A 24,343-nucleotide genomic window follows, 5' to 3' on the forward strand; every position below is an offset into this window, starting at 1 on the left:
AATAAGTTGGAGTAGCTGACCTCACTAATGCTCATATAGCTGAATACCATCAAATCCTCACATAAATGATCCAAAATAAAGGGTAATTCCATCCCAGCAGAGTGTAAAGGAGGATAAACTATTAATACTCTTTTCATTGCAGAAGAAATGGAGATGGCAACAAATATTTGGCATTACTGTGTACTAATAATGAAACACTGAATGTAATACAGCTGTAAAGTACAACATCAAATGTCTGACTTTAATAACTGCCACAAATATGGAAAATTATACTTTCAGCAAAATACAATGCCATATACAATTGGATACATTTTTGCATCTAGCTTTGTTTTAAATTTACAACTTATATACAAAGGTATACTAAGATCATTCATTATCATAATAGCTGGTGTTAGATCCTCTTATGATAATGCCATCCCTCAACAGAAATGTTATTGTTAAGGCCTGTAGGGCTGGGCATAATTGGTCCAGTGAAGGAGTTTCAGAAGGATGTCCTTGCTGCTGGCTGGCTGACCGATGGTGTTTAAGTCAGCCTCCACATCCAGACAGGTCTGATCAATGCTGCAACTATCTGTTTCACACAACAGCATGGCAGTTTTAGTACATTTTTAAATATGATGCAAGGCTTTAAGACAGTTACATGTACTTTAAAAGAAAAGTATATATAGTGCAGTCTGTGTAATGTGTATTTTTATGTCCTTAACAGGGACTGACAAATCAAAAACCTGTATATCTGGACAAACCTGAGTCGCAGCAGACTCCTGGGGCAGCGCAGTGACCAGCCACAGGGCCACAGGATTTTCCTCCAGATTCACAAGGAGAGGGCAGGTAATCCTCTTCCACACAGCGCAGGGTCTCTGGAGCCCCCAACAAGCAGCCCATTTCCTCACCACAACAGATACTGGGGCCAAAACACTGGCCCTTATCTCCAGGACCACATGCCATACACTGAACAGAGACTCTACAGCTCAGTAAAATATTACATGTACTGTTTTTAAATAATAATAATAATAATAATTTACTTTAGATTTAGCTATTATAAACTAAACACCAAATAATATATACAGAATTTGTGTTCGGTATATCAACAAGTAGTTATAACTGGTAAATGATGAACTAATAATAATAATAAAATAATAATCTATGTTCTGTAGTTAAGTCAAGTATCTAAAAAGGTTTGTGAAATACAGGCCTTATTGATTAATTATATTAAAACTTAATTCTTGATGATAAACAGTTTTCTCTGTTTTTCTCTGCTCATATTTCAGTCATGTGCTTTGTTCGTAATTTTTTGGATGTATAGTTATCTCCAAGTTTTTACAGCTTCCAATTACTTAAGTGGGTAACATTGCATGATGCTATAATTTTATTAAAACTTGCTTTGAAATTGTATGAAAATGTAAATGAAATGCCATGCAGAAACCTTTCGCGGGGGTAGATCCTGTATTGCCCTTTTGCCACCAATAGGGCAGTTGGAGATGTAGCATGCTGAGCAAAGAGAGAACAGGAACAGCAGACAGATGGCAGAGAACGGTGTTACAGACATCTCTGTAGCAGAGAAAAGAAGGATTAACATTAGGGGGAAAATATTTAAGCAGAGTCCTGGCCACTATCAACTGAAATTTCCTATTATCTGCACAGATAATAACTAGGACATGACACTTCAAAATATGACAACAAACTGTCAAAATACCTAAAGGAAACAAATATTTATATATCTTAATAATGTGACTTTTCACATGAATTATAACAAAATTAACTGGAAATAAATAACCCACTCTGAGCCAGATACACAGCAAACAATCAATACTATTATTGTTAAATTAACACTTAGAGTGTTGACAAGTTTACATTTTTACACTAACTGTGTTGATTTAACACAGGTGAATTTGCTGTGTAACTTTAAAATGCACGCTGCCAAAACATTACATTTTTTATGCAATTCCAGAAAGAATTTAGACTAGATATTGGCTCTGAAAATTTTAGATACTTCAGACACAAGAGAAATAGGTAATGATGTATGCCCAAATGTAATTTACAGCATTTTATAGATATGGTACAGAGACTTTAGTTTGAACAAATCTGAAGTTTTATTAAAATTTCCTATCATCCAAGTGCAGATTAAGCCTAGTTCTGTGTTAACATACACCACAGCAAAGAGCAATCAAATCCATGTCAGTCTGGTACTGAATTTTATGCACATGAAAGCCACCAATAGCAATATTGTACTTACTTTGTGATGTCTGAAGTTAAGATGTGATGGTTCAGTGGTAGAAAATGCTCCTTTACATAAGCCCTGAAAATTCCTTTTATATATCCTGTCTCCCCGTTAAACCGTGACAAGACACATAATAACATGTTAAATTCAATAAAACCATAATTGGCCAAATATTCATAATGTGACCTGTGTAGGGCAGAGGACCTGTCACTAAGTGGTCCAGTTGCAATAATGTGAGTCATTAGTGGACAGCGTGTGGTTGTGCATAAGATCAGAAGCTAAGGTCACTGCCTAGCCATCAGACTTCAATAACTTTTTAATAGAAAGATTTCAAAAAGGACCAATGTTTAGCAACTTTTTAGCAACCAACTCTATTTCATACTCAAATATTTGTTGTTATGTGCCTTCAGTGGAGCAATAAGGCTATTAAACCATCACAAACTAGCAGACAATACATATGACAGTTTTTATTCATCGTTCGTACATTTTTTAGTAAAGTTGAGATAACAGATATTTTCTGAATTACTTTGTTTATGCTTAAAAGAGAGTGCCCTATAGAGGCAGCCATTTTGAAATGACAGACTGCCTTGTTTTGAACCTGGATCAAGCTTTATGAGCTAACACTTATAAATTCATAAGTGCCCATGTTTTATTAGATACTTCAGTGTCTGTCTGAGGCAATTTTTTAAAAATGTCAGCATGCATGGTATGAATGTCAATTTGATAATAAATTTAAAAGCAGGTTTTTCTTAAGGTCACTCACTAACCAAGAAGAAGTAATACTTTCCACTTCCTCTGTAATTCATAATATGTTAATACTGATTAATGTATAATAGTGAATGGGCCACAATACCGAGAAGGAATTAAATTAATTATGCTGTGTCTCCCCCAGGTCGTCACATGTGACTACAAATATCTGTCTCAGTGCTACATTTCTGATTTATTTTATATGAGTGCGCTTTTTGCCAGTATATTTCCTAGATATTTTAAATAACTATATGAGAATGTGTATATTTATTTTATAGGAAAAAGGAAAGAACTAGGACTATAAAAAATATATAGTTAACACTACATACTAATAGTAACTTTATTATTTGTATTTTAATAGTAATAACAATAGTAATAACAAGGAGATGAAACTGTAATAATGATCACTTATATTTACAATCATATATACATTTTCTATGGTTCTTGAATTTTTCAAATATAATATAATAAATATTCTCCTCTCCATTCATTAATTCAATTTCTAGAATTGTATCTCTGTTAAAAACTACAAATATGTTATTATTTTAAAAAACCCTAATGTTATTTGGATGAAATTCAAAATGTATGGATCTATGAATATGCAATTATCTCCACATGTTATAGTGAATACAGATCTAATTATAAAAACTTGATGATAAAACTAAATTGATATAAAAAAACAACCAAATGAAAATATTTATTATAAATGAATAAATTAATCTTATCTAAATAAATCTTTTGACGTTCTGTTTGGTGATAGATACCCAACCCGTTTGGTAACCACTGTAAAAGAACTAAACTAAAATTTATTTTTTAAAAATCATATCTTTCAATAGAGTCGACTCCCAAATATCCAAGTGTCTCCCGAATCAAAGTCTCCTCGACTCCTCGAACACATCAGTTGACACATCAGTTGAGCGTTGGGCTCCTCCTCCACCTGCACACGGTGAGCTCAGCAAAGATGGCGGAGTTTCGGTAGCGCTCAAGGGCCGAAGACCAAAGTCAACAGTCAGGAATTATAGAGTGCAATATCTGAAGCTCGGACACTTTAGTTTTAAATTTTTAACGTTATATTGCTGGGTCTGTAGCCTGTCTGTACTCGTAAAAGCGGTGTATATCCACTGTGTCTGTTGTTGTTATTGACTGGGTTAGGGTCCGGTGTCACAGAGCTATGACAGAGACAGAGATAACAGGCGTGTCCTACTGTGAGATTTGAACGTTTCCCCACTTTGGAGAGATGTGTTTCAGGTAAAGTGTCATTTAAATTACATTATTTTACACCTATTCTTAGATATTCCTCGTCGTCAAGCTTCATTCTGCTCTTTTTTAACACTGGTAAAGACAATCCGTGTCTGTCAGCTGACACGTAGGCTGTTTTCCTCGGTCAACATTCAGAAGAACGATAATGTTACATCGATAGTTATTTTTCAAAGGAGACGAAGAAATCACCACTGCTAGATAGTTCACGCAGCATTATTTTTAGCCTATACAACTGTACTGTTAATGCAGGCGAAACCACTTTCCTCTATATATGTCATGTTAGGTATATTATTCAGATCTGTGTGTTTTAAGTAACATATTTTATTGTCAGGTGCTACCTTTTAAAGACCTCTTACTTTTATTGATTTATTATTTTACTGTGTTAGCCTTGAAGCAAATCCTTTGTTGTGGTGTTGCCCCCTTTTCCCATGACACTGACCCGCCCCTTCCCTCCACTCCCCTCAGACCAATAACATACAGCACGGTGAAGATATTAGGGAAAGAGACTCCCTAATGTCTTCATTACCTGGACATGTATTCCTTTATTATACTCATAATATCTAGAAAGCATCATTATTTATTTATTTAAGAAATACATTTCAAATAATCAAACAATTCAAATAATTGTGGACTGATTTTTTTACAGGTGCATTTTTTTTCTTTATGATAAAATATCAGATATATTTATTTATATAAATTAAAAGGTTTGTTGTGAAAATTACTTGAAGTATTGTGAACCCTCATATCAGTGCTTATTAAACCTGTTATGAATTGTAGCCATTTAGTAAGATATAATAATAATAATAATAAGCATTTTTCCTAATTATGATTAACTGTCACATAATGACACAGCACCTCATCATTATTTTTTAATCTCATTTGATTATTTAAGATAAAAATTGTATTTATGAGAAATGTCTCATTATGACTTGCTGTATTGTCTTGTTCCATGAGAACTGTATAGAGCGCTAAAACATTTTCTGGTATGCTCTAAATATTTCACACATACTGAACTAAATTAACCTAGTTCTTTTTGTTCATCTCAGACGTGTGTAGAAGCAGTGTGCGTTAATATTTGCCGTTTTTATGGGTGTCCTCTTTGCATGTCAGTTCTGATAGCTCAGCCTAAGCTCTTGGGGTATGTCAGCAGTTTGTGGCCTTGTATGTGTGAAGAAAAAACACTTACAAAGACATTGAGAATTCTCTCCTGATAAGAAAAAGGCAGATGTTTGCAAAACGTTATAATACATACAGTACTGTTTAGAGAGACAGTGGGCTTCGACGGAAAAGCATTTGTGAAAATGGCCACAAGACATGTGCTGACATTCCTAAAATGTGTGGAATAACAGAATGGCACAGCTGCTGAAGAGGTTTACTAGCTCAGTTGAGTTTGCTAGCTCCTACTGATATACAATATAAAGAAATAACCAAATAAGAATTTAACATATTCTGAGTAACCCTACATATATTGTAAGTCGCTTTGGATAAAAGCATCTGCCAAATGCATAAATGTAAATAAATGTAATGTAAATGAAAATATTCACTGCTTCAGGGTTGTGGTTGTGGATTGATGTACATTAAATGGATTGCAGCTAAACATGACTGATTCACATTTGATCCTATATCATATTGTGTATAAAATTGTAAAAAAAAAAATTTTACATTTACAAGCCTTCATTTCCATACATTTTGAAAGAAATTGTACATGATCAACACTGTTGTATTTAATTAACTGCTGCTTTATGTTAATGTTTATATACTTTACCATTCCAGTGCCAAGTACAAACATTTGCACTCTCTATTGGTAAAATATCTGAAATGGTATGATGAGAGAAAAGATGAATGTGTGTTTACATAACAAACAGTAGTGCTGTAAGTATTACATAACAAATCACAGGAATTGTGTAATAACACAGCTTTTTTTTTACTATGACAAAGTAACTTTAGGCTTGCAAAAACATATTGTAAAATATGTATGGAATGTTTTCTCCACCTCTGCAGGTAATGTAGGCCTAGGATCCTCAGGTGTCAGTGGCCCTCGCATATACATCTCATCATGTCATCCTCTCCAATAGTCTCAAAGGCCAGCACCAACCTTCCTGCACTAGACAACCTTTCCATGTCCTCACTGTTATCTGGGGACTTGGAGGAGGGAGCAGAAGGTGGTGAAAGCGAACTGGGTGATCTGGAAGTAAACCCTTATGACGGGCTGCCCTTTTCCTCACGTTACTACACCCTGCTGGAGGAGCGGAAGGGGCTGCCTGTGTGGAGCCTGAAGTACAGCCTGCTGGAGAATCTGGAGACTCACAGCATGGTGGTGTTGAGTGGAGAGGGTGGCACTGGCAAGAGTACACAAGTAAGGAACTGTCATTGACTTTCAAATATTTATTTCATGCAAAACATAGCGAGATCATAGTATTTCCACACATTAGCATAACTGGGCTAATTGAACATGCTGTGTGATGTGATCTCCCATTTTAATACCACATTTACTGTAGAAATATCTAGATAATGTTTATAGAAACAGTTGTTGGTGTGGGCAGGGTCTGGATCAGGTGAAAGGAGGATATTTTAAACCGAAGAAGGCAACTAGCTGAGATATGTTGCCTCCATTGATAAAGATGATGATGTACTTTGCAAATTTTTGCCATAGTATTATGCTATAATATTAGTTTAATGTATATGTAATTATAATATAACCAAACAATTGATGTTTGTGTGTAGGTGCCTCAGTGGTGTGTGGAGTATGCACTCTCTCATAGGTTTACTCAGGGCTTAGTTTGCTGCTGTCAACCCTATGCAGTGGCTGCCTGTAGTCTGGCTATTCGTGTGGCTGATGAAATGGACTTAAGTCTGGGATTGGAAGTGGGCTACAGAGTACCTCATGATGATGGCTGCACACCAGACACTTTATTACGGTGAGAGATTATGTTGAGGAATTATGTTGTTCCTGAGCAGCTGTCTTGTCTGTCTTTTTAATGACATTTATATTTTTGTACTCATTATATTGTAAATGTCTCAAAATGTTAATTCCCCCACCTACTCTCATCGTGCAGCTTTGTGACCGACTCCCTGCTGCTGCAGGAGATGATGTCGGATCCCTTGTTGAGGCAGTATGGTGTGCTGGTAGTGGATGAGGCTCAGGAGCGCACTGTGGCCACAGACGTACTAATGGGCCTCCTGCGGGATGTGTGCCGACAGCGCTGTGACCTGCGCGTCGTGGTGCTCTCAGCACCCCATGTGGCCAGCAGTATTGCATCTTTTCTTGGAGAGGGGGTCCCTCATCTCACAATCAACCCACCACTGGACAGACCCACCATAGAGACGCTGTACCGGGACCCTCCTGCTGGACGAGACCTAGCTTCAGCATCTTGCCAAATGGTGCTGGATATTCACCGGAGGGGAGAGGAAGGAGATATACTCGTCTTCCTCCCTAGTGCCCAGGTATTTATAGCCCTCAGCCATTTTAATCTTGTTACTTTCTAATTTCTTTGACCAGGGTGGTTGCAGGTAAGTGCCTGTCAGTTTAGCACATTTCTTTTGTGAGGTCAGCTAATCACCAGTATACTAGGCGTAAAGTCCGCACAGGATATAGTTTGCTGAAATGCAGCGATGAAGGTCTGTCAGCTTCTGTGGGAGTATAAACTCTGGGGGTGTTCTAAATGTGGCTCCCAGTTTTTACACATTTTTGATGAAAACCGACAATTTCTGGGCATGTGTTTACAATTGGGTCATTACTGTGTAAATACTTGTCATAGTACAACCTACAACGAAATGTGTCATCCGCATTGAACCCCATCTGTCGCAGTGAACACACACACTAGTGCACTAAGGGCTGTGAACACACACGCAGAGCCGTGGGTAGTTACCACTGGTGCCCAGGGAGCGTTTGACTTTATTGACATTTATTGAGAGTATTCGTTAGCTGCATCAGCCTAATACACATGACCGGTCATCTTCACCTTGAAAATGTTGTATTGCTATAATAGCAATACAGTATTTTATACGTTTAGGTGCACATTGAAGTTATGCGCTACTAGCCCATTTGTTGATGCATGGTTTATCAGCCACAGCCTAGCCTATCCACCATGTAAGACCTTCACTGAACAAATATTATGTGGGTAGTTGACCTTTCTTGAATTTTCAATTCTGTTTGTCTTGTCTCAGTTTCAGCAGCTTGAATTACATTTTAGTCGATTGTCACGTTTGGCAAGTAGCAAATAAAAGCTTTGGTAATTTAATCACTAGCTCAGAAAAGTATTCCGATTACCCAACGGGGAAATATGTGAATGGATCCAGACTGGAATTTAGAGGTTTTAGTTTCCACAGTGTCTTACTAGTGATGATCAATGTTGCCTAACAGAGCTCCCAAAAGGGATATTGTTACTCTCCTTGGTAGATGGTTTTTAGCCAATCTTTGACAGGACATTATTGTTAATTATTTAATCTGCACTTCCTCTTATTTCTGCATATGCCTTCCATGTGTATATCTTTCTCAGCTCCTTATGCACTCTCTATTTTATTTACAGTAGCTGTAATCTCCCAAATGGCACAGGCATATTGGGTGTCAGGTGTGTGACACCACTAAAGTTACTTACTCTCATGGAGAGGGATGATGTAACTGAAATGGATGCATCACACCAGTTCTTAAAGAAAAAAAATCCCTTTATCGCTGTAAAACAGATATACACATGCATGCATGTAGATGGATGTCATCATCATCATTATCTTCTTATCTGCTTAATCTGTTTCACTTTAATGGTGTAGAAGGATGTCTCCATTTATCAAGGTTAAACTTACTTTATCTTCTTAATGTCTGTGTGAAAATAAGAAATATTTTAACCAACCAAAACCTGCTCATGGTGTAATCATTATCCCTTCTAATGCATGTGAATGCGATTACTGTCATGTGCCAGACTACTCCTTCTTTGTAAATATTATGACAACCTCACCCATTTCCTCATCCTACCCACTACCGACACCTAATATGGTTCTTAAATTGTAGAAACAGCTGCCACGATCAGCCAATCTCCATTTTTTGAAAGACATATTAAGGGTATGTTATTAATTGAGGTGGTGGGCTTAAGCATTATGTGCATTATTAGTTAAAGTAAACTTTAGAATGTGAGTTTGTGTTGTTAGAAGGAGGATATTTGTTCTTGCATTCATTAATAGTACATTAGAATCAATAGATGTCTTTGTTAGCATTTGGATTAACTAGCAGCCCAGTTGCTTTCACATTGCGTATTGTGTAAAAAAAAAAAAACAGGGATCACCGTTCATTTATTTTATTTCCTGTTTAAGCAGCTATTAAGCACACATTGTTAATATTTCAGGCTTTAGTCATTTTCATTTATGAACATTGGAAAAGCGTTCAAAATCATTATTACTGTTTCTGACTATGCTATACTTTTTTGTAGCCCATTGTGGCTCGTTTATGCTCACCTTACCACATGACCACCTCTGAATAAGGATTTCTGTCAACCAATCATAATCAAATCATAGACCTGCGTAGGTATAAACTTTGTGTTTCTAACAGTCAAAGTAGTCCACTGAAATTGAATACTTACTGTTTGTTCTTTTCAAAATAAGTAGTGTTGCTTCCAAACTATTGGCATGCAGTGCATACTACACTTAGTATACAATATACTAAGTTATATAACTTATACTAGTATAAGTTATATAAGTTATACTAAGTATATAATAGTGCACCTACAGCCTGCTTCAGGTGACAGATAGAAACTCTGGAAATGAAAGGCAAAAACTGAAAGGGATTTAAACCACTCATATCTGCATGCTATTATAACTGTGTATTTTCTTCTTGTTCTGCTCTCTGATGCTTTCAGGAAGTTGATGAATGTGCTGCCCTGTTAGAAAAGGAGTGTATGGCTCTGAGTCCTCAGCTAGGGTCATTGAGGATGGTCCTATTGCACTCTGATATTGGTGGGGCCACGCAGCATGTATATGATACAGAGGGGCCTGAGAATCAGGCTGGACAGAAAGAAGAGGAGCAGGATCTGGACAGTCCTGAAGGGTCTGGTTTGAGACGGAGGGTAATCCTCACAGACGCCCTAGGAGAGGCTTCCTTCTCTCTGCCTAACATCCGATATGTCATCGACACAGGGCTCCAACTCAAAACGGTGAGCTCACTAGTAGGGAAAGGTTGTGAGATATTTTTAATTTAAGTAAAATTAAGTACCACATAATAGATTTTTATTAGGGTTGTAATATACAGTGCATGGTTCACTTCCAGTCCCACTACAGAAACAAAGCTGCAAAAATAGCCCTATTTGAAGTCTACATAATCATGATGTCACCTCTACACTACATGTCCATATGCATTTGTATAGGTACTGGTAATGAATAATTAAATTGCTTATTGGAAATAGTAATTAGTAATACCATAACAGTTGGATTCGTTTTTACTACACCCCAATGCTGGTTTTAAAGATACAATAACACACTTTTTTAAATTTTAAAATGTAAAGTAATACATATTAAGACTGAAATACATTTTAAGAGAAAATTATCACCACAAAATCAGGAATAAATGTGGCATTATTGTTCTTGTTCCTCTTTTTGATTCTAGGTATACAATCCACAGATCCGGGCAGACTCTCAGGTTCAGCGACCAATCAGTAAACACCAGGCAGACACTCGATCCCAGAGAGTGAACGGCAATCTACCAGGTTGGGCTTTCTCATGATACCACTGTAGGCAAGATTTTGGAATACTAGCAGGGAGGACACAGAACAATAAAACGTGCCATATATTAGTCTTTACAGAGGAGAAATAAGCTGGTCAAATATACATTTTATTTGTATTTTACAGAATTCTACTTCATTGAACTTTGTGAAGTATGTGAAGTCTCATATAGGACTTCTTCATTTCATAGATATAAAGGATCTCATGAGCCTAGCTTAACAAACTCATCTGTGCCGTTGTAAAATAGATCTTGTAACCACTGAGGATATTAGAACCTGTGTAGATTTTGGTGGTTCCTAAGTCTTTTCACCACTGTCCTTATTAGTTGAGTCAGGGGAAAATTTGTAGTGTGGTATCTCCAGCAAACCACTCAACAGTTTACTCCCTGTTGCAGGGGTATGCATTCGTCTGTACCCCCAGTCCCTGTTCGAGGAGGGGATGCCGGAAGCCCGTTGTCCTGGAGTCACAGAAGCTAACCTCAGCCACCTGGTCCTCCTTCTCAAAAGGCTGGACATAGCTGACATGGGCCAGTGCAAGTTCCTTGACAGGCCAGGTAGGAGTGTTACACCAGTTTTAGGTTTGCAGAAATATTTACATAATTTACAAAAATAACGTTTCGTCAGTTATATCAGTAGAAGGATACTGAATAATAAGAATATTTCACCTACTGTAAGCATGTATTATTTATGCCGGGATCAGATACACAATTGTTTTTGTTTTTCACTACGTGCATTATGTCAGATTAGTGCTATAAATTTGTGCCGTGTCTTGGTCGGGAGACTGGCAACACTAAACCTTTGACACGGAACATTCTTCGTTTGCATTATTGCGTGACTTCAGAGTTTCCCCGGGGAGGCAGGTTAAGAAACTGTCAATCATGGCTACAGAAGAGCTGTGTGTGCTGCTGCAGGTTTTGTGTTCCAAAAAGAAGAAGAAGAAAACAAGATTGTGGACCCATTCCTGTGTGTTTCAAGAAGGAGAGAATAGTCTCTCTGTCTTGCAATGAGAACTTGAGGTAATGTGTTAACATTTCAAGAGCATTCCCTCAGTTTAGTTTTTCCACCTGACAACTGCAGCAGCAGCCTCCCTCTTTCTCTTCTCTGTGTTTACATATGGGCTCCAGGCTGGGCTCTGTACTCCTATGGATCATCATCAAGGAACATACTGTAGGATATGTCAGACTAGGTGAAAAGATAAAAAAAATTCTAACATGCTATATTGCTGATATTGGATTATGTCACACAACATGACTGTTACTCGCCCCCTGACGCTCATATTTGGTTCCGACACTGAAAATTTGTGGGATACGACAAAATCAGGTTAAATTCTTATAGCCTGATCCCGGCATTACAGTTGTTTTGCTTTGTGACTTGAATTTGTATACATGCTGTCAATATTTTTCTCACTCATCTGTAGCACCAGAAGCACTGATGCAGGCTCTTGAGGACCTTGATTACTTGGCTGCTCTGGATGATGATGGAAATCTGTCAGAGGTGGGCATCATCATGTCTGAGCTCCCTCTGGAGCCACCACTGGCCAAAGCCCTCATTGCAGCCTGCGAGTTCGACTGTGTCAGTGAAATGCTCACCATTGCAGCCATGCTTACTGGTGAATAGGACATCCTCTCCATCAAACACACATGCAGATGTACACATACAATTTCAGACAAATGTTGGGTGCCCTTACAAAGTTATGCCTTGTAATTTTGCACTTCTTGACATTTTAACGCACATGGTTTGTTTTATAGTACTATTAGAAAAAAAGTATAACCTGTGCGCATTTTATATTTTATTCTTTTTCCTAAAGTTTGTTTTAAAAAACATGCAGTAATTGTGTAGTAAAATGGTCAGAAATCCCCCCCAAAAAATAGTATATTTTTGTTCATTAGTTTTTCAGGAAGAAAAATCTGTAAAACATGCCATTTGATAAGTGAAAACCCAAATTTTGGATATGACTTTATATACTCACACGAATGCATACATTAGAATTGTGTAAAATACAATATAAAAGTGACCCTGAAGTAAAAACTATTATACATCTGTACACTGAATGTCTTAGAATTTTCTAGCAATATCCTTTATTCAAACTGAAGCACATATAGTCGCATATAGATGTGTTGATTTAGAAAAAAAAATAAAGAATGCTTTCTCTTTTAAAACAGCTCCACCATGCTTTGTGATACCTCCTCCAAGCAAAGAGGAGGCTGCAGCAAATTGTAGACGACAACTCATGCACTCAGAAGGAGACCATCTTACCCTTATCAACATCTACAATGCCTATCTTCAGCGTGAGTGTCTTTAAAACATCTGAGCCTCAACAGGAAGCAATTTTAAATAAAGTACTTATAAACACAAGAAACCTCTTTTAATACTGGCACCAAATAAGTAAAATCTTGGAAATGTTGTGTGTATGCGTTGGATACATTGGGATGTCTGTTTCTTTGTTTCTTTCAATAGACAATGAGGATGAAGCCTGGTGCTCCACCAACTTCTTAAATGCCTCTGCGCTGCGGTTGGCGGTGGTGATAAGAGCAGAGCTCCTTGAGGTGATGCAAAGAATTGAGTTGCCAATTTCACCGCCTGCCTTTGGCTGCCAGGACAACAGCACGAATATAAAGCGAGCTCTCATCTCAGGGTTCTTTCTTAAGGTAGTCCCTACTGTTGCTACATGTGGAAAATTGTCCGTTTTCATCAAAGTCGTGTAGAAACAAACCCAGATTTATACACTCTGCATGCTGCCTACTGTATGACATCGAAACAAGCAGTGATTTAAGCACATATGTTGAATAAGATTTTGACACCTGCCTACTACTCTACTTTTCTACACCCAATTTACCATTGTATACATATGTACATGAAATGCACTATTTTATAATGGTCTGAACCAATAAAGTGGAACATTCAGTAGGCTAATAAGCCATTGAGATCCCTCCAAAGAAATAATCTTCCAGTCTTCTTTTTCAGTAAGAACCAAATTTCCCTCTGGGATCAATAAAGTTGGCTTACTTCTGAACTATGTTAACAGCTCCTAGACAGCTAATGTTTAATTGTCCTCTTCAGGTTGCTCATGATGTAGATGGCTCAGGGAACTATCTACTGTTGACACATCGGCATGTGGCTCATCTTCATCCCTACTCCTCGTACCTGTGTCGCCAGCCAAAGCCCAACCCTCCCAGTTGGGTGTTGTATCACGACTTCACAATCTCCCATGACAACTGCATCTGCACTGCCTCAGAGGTGCACCCCCACATGTGAGTGTGTTGGTGGTTAGCTGCCTGTATTTGGTTTAGGTTCAGGGTTTGTTCCTGCCTTGTGCCCAGTGATTGTGCGTAGGCCCCGGACCCACCGTGACTCTGAACTTGATAAGCAGTTACAAACAGCGAATGAATGGATGAATGTTTATTCTGTATTTGTATGAATACATGTGAATAATCTTTGTGTTCACTCATAGTCATTAAATAATGAGATCCATAGACAAAAATTAGATTCATTTGTGGCAGAGATGTGAAACTTTAATTATGCTCAAATCCATTAATATAATTTAAACAAAAATTAAAAATTACTTCCCTCTCCTGTTAAACTATTAGAAAGCAAACGGTTTCTGTGTCATACCTCTGTCTTTGAAATTGCAATCTGTTAATTTATTCTGTTTTGTATGTTACTGTTACAGGTTTGTGGAATTAGCCCCTCAGTACTATTTGGGCAACCTTCCACCTAGTGAAGGAAAAGACTTATTAATGGAGATCAGACAAAGCCTTCTCCCACCAGATGAACAGGAGAATGGGGAGACTGAAAACAAAAGGCATGGAGAAAGGGCAGGAGACCATCGAGAGCAGCACAGAACAGATATGTGTGTAATGCAGTGATGAATTTAAAAGTAGTGAATAATCTCAAATTGCACTTTTGGGATTTAATGAGCCCAGTACATGGCATCAACACTAAGTATGAAATAGGGCTCTCTTGCACACACACACACACACACAAAAATCAGTGGCTGTGAGGGGCACTGTGCAATACAGTTACTGTATTTTAAGAACCTAAGTCATACATATGTATGAGACGTGACGTAGCTGTTCAACAGCCTAAACGGACTGATTTTCTGCTGACTTTGCATTTTTGTTTGAAGACTCATTTTTGCTATGGAAGTGCTAAAACAAGTTTTTTCGAGAATGAAAAAAATATATATATGACACAAAATAGAACCTGTTTTTTGCAGGAAAAATGATGCAAAGTATTTTTAAAATAATATATGGAGGATAAATGTAGAACCTTCACTGCAGTCTTTAAAAAGCAACTAAGAGCTTAATTAACAACCCGGTATCATTCCTTTGTGTGATCAAGTCACATAAATAGGAGACTGCATTTCATGATATAGTCACATTTCTTTGTCATATAATGCAACAGTATCATGGGAAATTTTATACGTTTTGTATAAACACATGGTTTAAATACAATAGGCTGTCATTCAAAATATTTAGGCTAATTTTATCATTCTGCTAAGTATGATATCTACTTGATGTCCTACTTTAAGGGCGGCACAGTGGAGCAGCAGGTAGTATCGCAGTCACACAGCTCCAGGGGCCTGGAGATTGTGGGTTCGATTCCCGCTCCCGGTGACTGTCTGTGAGGAGTTGGTGTGTTCTTCCCGTGTCTGCGTGGGTTTCCTCCCACAGTCCAAAAATACACATTTGTTGGCGACTCAAAAGTGTCCGTATGTGTGTGTGTGTTTATTGCCCTGTGAAGGACTGGCGCCCCCTCCAGGGTGTATTCCCGCCTTGTGCCCAATGATTCCAGGTAGGCTCTGGACCCACCGCGACCCTGAACTGGATAAGTTACAGGTTACAGATAATGAATGAATGAATGACCTACTTTAACGATCTGTAACAAGAAAATATATTTTCCTTCACTTATTAGGATTCTTATTAATTTCCATTAAGGGAGGTAACATAAAAGAACATATCTCTAGACGTTATTTAGCTTTGTTAATTTAGTTAATAAAAAGGTAGTTAGGCTAAATTTTCTTAATTTTCCAGAGATCTCTTATTAGTCAGTTGTACTGTAGTCTCAGTGTATTGGCAGACTCAAGGAAGAGTCTTGTGCCTTTCGCAATTTATCGTGGGCAAGAACCACAGGAAAATAAATTTTCCTCACACACAAAAGGACCAGTCACAAGTCAACTATTTTTGGCTTGTAGGAGGCAGTCTTTATGATTCACGTCAGACCAGTAAGAGCCAGTACAAAAGATACATGGATATGTGTATACGCGGATGTAGCTGGCAGAATCCTAACCGTGAGGCCAGGTTAGTGCACTGAAAATACCCAACACTCCGTCAACTTGTGGGTGGAGCGGATTTGGCTAATGCTAGTGGTACTGTAGCAGATAATGAGGGAAAGCAATGTTAATGTTCTGTATCTAAAAAAATCATGATACTGCTGCATAACATAACAAAAATATGACTATGTTAAATATAGTGATATACAATCACCCTTACGTGACTGTATCACAAAAAGGAGTTAGACTGAGTTGGATTTAATAATCCTCCCCAGTGGACTCTCGGCACTGCACTTCAAGCTCTACTTTTGGTAAAGCTGATGACCTGGGCCTCATCAGAGCTGAAAAATATATTATCTGATGTTCTAATCTGAAGGGTGTGCATTCCCCTCTATTGTGTGTTCTTTGACTGGTAGTGAATAGGTGAAATAAGAGACCGTATCTTGCCCTCTATTTGTGGATGTGTAAACTTAATGTGATAAGATGAATATTAAGGGTAACATGAACCTTGAGTACAGACTTTTGCTGGAGATTGATGATCACTGTGGATTCTCAGGGTTCGGTTTACACAAGCCCTAACATATTTAATATGCTTCCATTTTGTTGACAATGGATTTTTTTTTTCTACTGCTGTCCCTTACGTGTTTGTAAATTTTTCTCAACAGCCTCTGGCTTCATCTCTTCCTGTTTAGAAACTGTTTACTTGTCTTGATTTTAAAAGATTACTTTTTCACAACTAATATGTGAACTTATCAAATATAACACACATACACTCTTAACATTCGGGTTGGGAATGTTGGTTATTTGTTTAGTAGCTCACCACAAAGTTAAAATTAATGGTACAAGAAAATAATAAACCTTGTTGTAGCATGGTTACAGACACGTGCATAGCCTGCTACAATGGACTACATGACATGAACACACATACATTAATACCCCAAGTTATTATTTTATCATTGAGAGATTTTGGCCTAAAGGGTGTTTTTAAAATCAATTCACAATAGAGAATTACACATGGGGTTGTGTAAATCAAACGTATCCCCCAATGACAAGTTATAAAAATGCAGAAGACACATGCTAGTTCACTGTTTGTTTTGGATAATAAATAAAATGCTTATATTTGTGTTGTACACATTTCTACCAAAATTTTGTTTCCTCCACTGTAAGGAAATATAAGTATAATTCTCTACCGTGAATTCTCCACACTGAATGGCTTTGTTCATGTTAATTCAACTTCTACAAACGCTTCACCTCATGACCTTGCCTGGAAACACGGGGTGCAAAGCATAAATATTATAGATGTATTTGAATTATGGGAGGAAATCAGAGCACTTGGAGAACCATGCAGCCATTGCTAAACACACTAAACCCTTAAAGTGAGCCCCGGTGATGACTGAACCCAAGAACCTGGAGCTGTGTGGAAGGGACATTACCTGTTGTGCCACTCTGCCACACGCTTTACAGGTCAACAATTATGCAGAAATTTTAATTATACTATTTTAACAAGATAAGAAAGCAAGATAAGAAAACAAGAAAGAAAGCAAATGTTCTGTAGCAGCTGAAATATTTTAAGTAAAAATAAAAATCATTTGACTTTTTCCAAAAATTCTGTTGTACACTTTGCATATCCCAAAATAATTCCCTATATTTAAAAAAAATAAATAAAGTTATAACCACAAACATGTCAAACAAGCTAAAACTCTTATTCAGCAATGCTTTGGCATGCTTTCAAATAACTTTATTAGATCAACATGGGTGAAGAAATTCAGATTTGAGCTCAAATAAAAAAGGTTTTCATGCCAAAATATTTATAAAAAAAAAAAAATAATTCACAGCGCTTTGGGTTTGATTAGTCTTGCAATGTATCCGTTCATTCATCATCATTTTAAAGATCTTTTCCAATTGACATTATCATAATGCAGCTTTTGAAGCACCAGGTCCTACAGTGGAACCTAAGTGAGATCAGCCCAGGAAAGAGGGGGAGGGTAGCAAAGGGCAGTAATAAAATGGTGGAGGTTTAGTCATTTAAGGCTGATTTATGCCTCTTGCACCGCCAAATGACAAGAGCACCATCCTCAGGCATTTAGGCTACAGTTATTGGGAGTGGTGCATCTTGGTACTGCAAAACACTAGGTGGCAGTATACATTCATGTATAATTTGGAAAAATAATGGTATAGCAGGACCACCACCAACTACAGCACATTTCTAGTCCAGACCAGTTGCAATATATGTTCCACTCTGTAGGGTTTGGTGGAGCAAGCTATGAACTTACTTTGTTTGAATTTGTTTAATTATGGTCATATGACATATGCAAGCTTGTGCAAAAAGCATAAACTAGTTTTCAGTGTTTAGGAAAACGTGGAGAAGGAAAAAGCAGGAGAGGAAGGGCTGATTTCGAGGCTTTGTCCTCATTTCTTCTTGGGTTTGAGCTCCAAGGGCAGTCCAATTTCTTTCCCACGCAGCCTCAATCCTTTTATGAAAAGAAAAAATAATTTAATTTAATTTAATTAGTAAAGTTGCTTAAAGAAACAGAACATCCATGATGTATATATCTATTGCATGCTACCAGGTATTTTACATGCAGACAGTACTGTGCAAAGGTTTTAGTCATCTTTGAAAGTATATTTTGAGCATTAAGACTGTGTTAGCTCAAAAAGAACATCAATATCTGAGTAAAAACAACCAACATTATAGTAATTTGTGACATTCTATATGTGAATCTGTGGGTTTTACTCTAAAATCTTTTAATACTCTTTCTAAATCTTAGTAATGAAGTTTTCATCCAATACCTAGTGTTACACAGATTAATAAATACTGGATTTAACAACTCCATACTATTAAGGAGAATATCTGAAAAGAAATATTTTCTTCATACTTACTAACAATAGATCATTAACTATCTATATTTTTGTGTTGTGTTTATATAGAATTTTATAGCACCATGCTTCTTGAGAAGATTATTTCATCATTCACTGTAACCCTTTTTTTCCAGTTAAGGGTGGCAGTGGGTCCGGAGCCTACACAGATTCATTGGGTGCAAGTCTTCTTGAGAAGATTCATTATTTTTTAATAATTACTATGTGCCAAAGACTTTTACACAGTACTGTAGATGCCTTACCAATGATTCTCTCAATCTTGCTTATGATCTGGTTGTTGGGGATTGCTTTTCCACTTTCATAGTCAGCGATGACCTGTGGCTTCTCATTAATTTTCTGTTGAACAGATGCAATTATTTCATTATTGCTGTGGAAGGATAAATTCATGAACCATCCCCTGATTCATAAAACATTCATAAACTATTCATTCATTGTTTGTAACCCCTTATCCAGTTCAGGGTCGCAGTGGGTCCAGAGCCTACCTGGAATCACTGGGCGCAAAGCAGGAACACACCCTGGAGGGGGTGCCAGTCCTTCACAGCAAGAGACACATTCAAACTATTCGTTTGTAAAATGTAAGCAGTTACAGAAAATGAATGAATCAACTACAAAAAGCTCAGTTTTAACTGAAAATGTTATAGTAGACATTAACATGTTGCTATATCTGTCAGAGTTTCAGTTAAATCTACCTGGATAAAGCTGAAAGATTACTTCTAGAAAAGACTAAATTTTCAGTAAATAAAATAAAAGTTAATTATGTATAAGCAAAACAACTTCAAAATAGTTAAATTATTTAATTAGTCCACTTTTTTGGCTGAGAGATAGTTCAGTCATGATTTTGCAACTAATTTATTTGCTATAAACACGTACTATTATTTTCTTACAAACACAGGATTACTCACAGTGGCAAGGTCTTTCTGAGTCATTCCCTTGTCTTGTCGACCTTTCTGAATAACTTTGCCCACCTCCAGCGGCACTCTCTCATGATGCAGTTCCTCAGTCTCACGGTCGAGTTTTGCTGTGTTTTTTGTAACCAAGTGCTGCTTGTTCTGCCCGGCAGACCCTGAGTTCAAAAACACAACACCTCCCTTCACAGAAGAACATTTTCATATAAAGGACTCTAATTTACATCCAAACTTACTTAACCAGGGCAAATTAAATTGGTGTTAAATACCAGCCCCAAAAAATGTACAGAATGGAGAACATGAGAATTACAAATATATCTGCTTAGGTAATCCTAGATTTTACTTATTAGTTTGTTGAACAGAATGGCATGTCTACATTACCCATTTCCTAGCTCATATAACTTAGCACCATTCTTCTGTGGCATCCATCAAAATCCATAGGAGTGCTTCTGGCAGATAGGAACATCCATGCTTCATTGAAAAAAATTAACTTTTTTTTTTTTTTTTTTTTATAAATAAACAGGTATCCATAAATGCAAACACATTTGTGCAATAATCCCAACTGCTTCTGAAGATTCCAACATTTCCTGTTGCTTTTTGACTTTTCCTAGCTGTCCTAGGACACAGGAGGAAAACACCCACATATGAACTGTCTTTCTAATTTCTGTTCTCCTAACTGATGGAAAGACTAATAAGTATTAATGGGCTTCACTGGTCTACAATTCCAGTTTGGGTAAATTTCCAATGTTTTAATCACTTTTCTCACAATATTACTCATTTTATATACATAGGAAAAGCAAAATCACATTGTAGCTGTTGATCTTGATTGAGTTAATCCATATTCTCACTACAAATGACGTCTTCTGTTGCAAGATTTCTGTCTTGAAAAAGATGTCTGCTGGTCTAAATTTGCCTAAGTTACTAATGAAAGAACACATTTGTGAGCAGAACATGAATAATTGAGCTGATTAGTAAAGAGTCAAGGCTTTTTGAATTAACAAGGTTTTTCTTCAAACATCCATCTTAAACATTCAGTTTTAAAAACTTCTCACTTTTATAATTTAACAACTGCAAAAAAGCTTTAAATGTTAAAATATTAAGAATTAAAAATAAATGTTTACCGCACTAATTTAAACATTGTTGTCATTTTCCAAAAATAAAAATAAATAAATCACCATTAATTCATCTATCCACACACACACACTCAGGTTTTCTCTCTAAAGACTTACATTTCTTGGTGGTCTCCACCTCTTCTCCTCGCCTCTGTGCAGCAGCTACAGCCTGGAGAACAAGGTTAAATTTGTCATTTACAAGTTCAACCAAAGTTGTCAATACATCATAATGATATTTCTATTTTTTTTTTGTATTTACAGAGGAAAGGCAAAATGTATTTGTATGTTTTCAATGCTGGTATTACATTGTCTTTTAAATATTATAAAGAACACCGGTATACAATAAGGTGGAGTTTGTGGCACCAATAGATTCACCACTGTTTAACCATATTATATTTACATACAAAAAGAATAAAATAAACATAAGGTAACCTGTTATTTTAAACAGTAAACAAAGTATGTGTCAGGCAATGAATTTTGGTTACTTTCACCCACATTGTAAGGAAATCTGAGGTAATACGTTTCTCTACAATTAACCGTTGTAAACTGGAAGATTCTAAATGACCTTTTAAACTAAACTGGGGGGGGGGGGTTGTGCAGAGAAAACTGACAATTGGTTGGATTTAACCTTTTAAAAACAAGACTGAGTAGTACTGGTCTCTAGTGCATCATATAAAATCTATTATATTAAAAGCAGCACAATGTAGCCAATACTACTGTTGTGCACTTTCAGTTCAGAGCCATCACGTCAATTCCAATTCCCAAACCAAAATTGGTGTCCTAGATAATATGGTGATAAAAGTATTTGTACGTGACAGCAATGGCCAAACTGTAACGTTATGAATGGTAGTTAATAGATTTGCAGCTCATTCATATTTCTGCGTTATTGTAATTCACCGACCTAGCCGCCAAAAGTCGAACGAAATACAACCCATGCCCAGTGCATTAGTCATGACGACCTCTAGCGGCCAAACAGACGAATCACAACAACAAAGACAGCCAGAAGCCCAGAGTGCAATTTTCTAACAGGTTTTTGTCCAGGCACAAAATGCGCTTTTCCATAACTCACTTTAATAGCTACTATTTTTCATCATTTACAGTTCATATGTATTGTTTACAAAAAGAAACGTGCACATTTAATCAAAAGCTCGTTAACGTTTCTACATGAAGCGTGGTTCATAACAGAACGGTACACAGTTAGTGGTGGATAGATACGTGAGCGCTATAAAAAGAATCTGACGTTGAAATATTAGTATTACCATTCCCTTGCCAATATATCTACAAATCTCGATTCATAAACTATCTCCGTTTCATTCCAGTAGCATGTGATACAAAATCGAAGACCATAAGCTTATCCACCCTCGCTGAAGAAATCACATTTTCCACGCAGCGCCACAAACACAATCACACAAAGCAACCAAGAAAGCTCGTCATTATCCATGACTGGAGTTACCGTCAATCCAGTCTGAACGGACCGCGGCGTGTTTACACTGGGGCTCGGCGGGGTGTTATTAGCCGCCGTGGCCGTGTTGCAGCGCGGTTAAAGCAGCGGATATCGGGCTCCTCCGCTCGGTAACTGACGCTAACCTGCTTGGATTTGGTCTGCGCCGAGGACGGGCCTTTCTTCCTCAAAACCGTCACCGTGTCCCAGTCACTCTCCGCCATTATCTACGGGTATCGCCGCCACTCAGATTTCCTCGAAAACGCTTACTGATTACAGCAGAATGATAATAAAACCCTCAACTCAAAGGCTCCGGGGAGTCTGGGATATTTTCCGTTTGTAACAGGAGCCAATAGTCTCCAATTTTAAAAACCAACAGCGCCACCCATTGGCAGCTCTTTCAAAAGAATTAAACGTTAGATTACTGTGGTTTAATTGTCATTATATATGGTAAGTCATCAAAAACATTAAATGAATTAACAATAAAAAATTAAAAACATTAGAGGATAAAATTAGTTGGGGGTCCATGTAGACAATATTCTTGGTGCCCCTCAAAACTTTACAACAAAAATGAACAAAGCATGTGGAGTCAAGTGATAACAGTTTCAGTGATGCCGCTAGCGTATACCTTTCTTCCCAGAAAATCAAGCCCATGTGCTGTAATAAAGTCATTCATTATAGAAGGCTTGTTTGTAAGAGTTACATTTTATGTACTGCAGGTTGGATACAGTCACACCTGTTCTCTCTATTTCTGATAAGTGCTGAGATGAAGAGAGCACACACTGTCCAATCTCGATTTGAAATATCGACTGCTGGCATCAGTGTAGCAGCATGTACCTGAAAAATATAACTTTGCCAGATAAACTGGAATGGCCTCTTCCTTTTCTGTAGGTGGGTGGGCCCTTCTGACGATGAGGTTGAGAGCAAAACAGGAGTTTCTTCCTTTTCGGTGTTATAAGTTGTTGGAAGGTTTTTGTCTAAAGCTCCTACTGGCTTTAACTAACTCTGGTGTGTGTCATGCGACAGAGATGGGTTGCTGGGTTCTTGAAGCAGTAGATGACTGGAGAGAAGCTGGGGTTATTTTTCACTTTACCTAACAAGGATAGCAACAGCATTATTTCTTCAGATACCAGTTTCTGTGGTTGATGTGGGGTGATGATGAGGTGGAGATGGGGTGCAGATTACTCATGTAGTTAGGCATCTCCAGCAGGTGATACAGTAGGACATGGCACTCATCCAATAACTCAGTATTCTGAGTGGAGTGTGTCTCTGGAGCAAAGACAGGGTCATTGGGTGTTTGTGAGGATGTGTCATATTATGTGTCGTATTATTGACACTACACCACAATACCACTGTCAAAATCTCCACGGCTAAGACTACCCCACCGGATAGGAGAGATACCCAAAGAGTACATCAGGCAATTGGGCAGCACACCTCTTGGCCACAAAGCAAAAAAAATAAATAAGCAACTTATTGGACCCACACAGGGCAACACTGAATAAAATGGCCCTGTACTATGCTATTTCAATATCTAAACTGCTGAAATGTTAAGATGTTCAATTTCCACAGTTTAGTACTATTTAAAAAGAATCCTTAAGTAATAGAATAATAAAAAAGAGATGGTTCAGTACAAGACTGTATAATCACATTTCAGGAAAATTCATTCATTCATTCATTCATTGGGCGCATTACACCCTGGAGGGGGCGCCAGTCCTTCACAGGGATTTCAGGGAAATACAATCCATTACAGTGGCGGCACGGTGGCGCAGCAGATAGTGTCACACAGCTCCAGGGGCCTGGAGGTTGT

At 37.5% G+C, this 24,343-nt stretch overlaps 3 protein-coding genes across 3 annotated transcripts; 1 reads left to right on the plus strand and 2 right to left on the minus strand.

Annotated features, from left to right (window-relative positions):
• Positions 1–216: 216 nt before the first annotated feature.
• Positions 217–2,278, minus strand: oxt (oxytocin). Its single transcript, XM_066659100.1, has 4 exons — positions 2,234–2,278; positions 1,424–1,548; positions 744–948; positions 217–571 (listed from the first exon to the last, which is right to left on the minus strand). The coding sequence occupies exons 2-4, from the start codon at positions 1,544–1,546 to the stop codon at positions 438–440; spliced, it is 462 nt and encodes a 153-aa protein (XP_066515197.1). The 5' UTR covers positions 1,547–1,548; positions 2,234–2,278; the 3' UTR covers positions 217–437.
• Positions 2,279–3,970: 1,692 nt separating this feature from the next.
• dqx1 (DEAQ box RNA-dependent ATPase 1) lies at positions 3,971–17,548 on the plus strand. The gene is made up of 12 exons (XM_066658279.1): positions 3,971–4,213; positions 6,227–6,581; positions 6,950–7,143; positions 7,282–7,669; positions 10,072–10,365; positions 10,815–10,914; positions 11,325–11,483; positions 12,347–12,538; positions 13,092–13,217; positions 13,387–13,577; positions 13,990–14,180; positions 14,600–17,548. Exons 2-12 carry the CDS (start codon positions 6,282–6,284, stop codon positions 14,793–14,795), a joined length of 2,331 nt encoding a protein of 776 aa, XP_066514376.1. The 5' UTR covers positions 3,971–4,213; positions 6,227–6,281; the 3' UTR covers positions 14,796–17,548.
• On the minus strand, positions 17,549–22,927 carry LOC136679644 (endothelial differentiation-related factor 1 homolog). The gene is made up of 5 exons (XM_066658290.1): positions 22,683–22,927; positions 21,213–21,264; positions 19,981–20,141; positions 19,321–19,414; positions 17,549–18,672 (listed from the first exon to the last, which is right to left on the minus strand). Exons 1-5 carry the CDS (start codon positions 22,758–22,760, stop codon positions 18,611–18,613), a joined length of 447 nt encoding a protein of 148 aa, XP_066514387.1. The 5' UTR covers positions 22,761–22,927; the 3' UTR covers positions 17,549–18,610.
• Between the last annotated feature and the right edge of the window lie 1,416 nt (positions 22,928–24,343).

Source organism: Hoplias malabaricus, chromosome 2 (genome assembly GCF_029633855.1).
Source record: "Hoplias malabaricus isolate fHopMal1 chromosome 2, fHopMal1.hap1, whole genome shotgun sequence".
NCBI classification, from domain to species: Eukaryota; Metazoa; Chordata; class Actinopteri; order Characiformes; family Erythrinidae; genus Hoplias; species Hoplias malabaricus.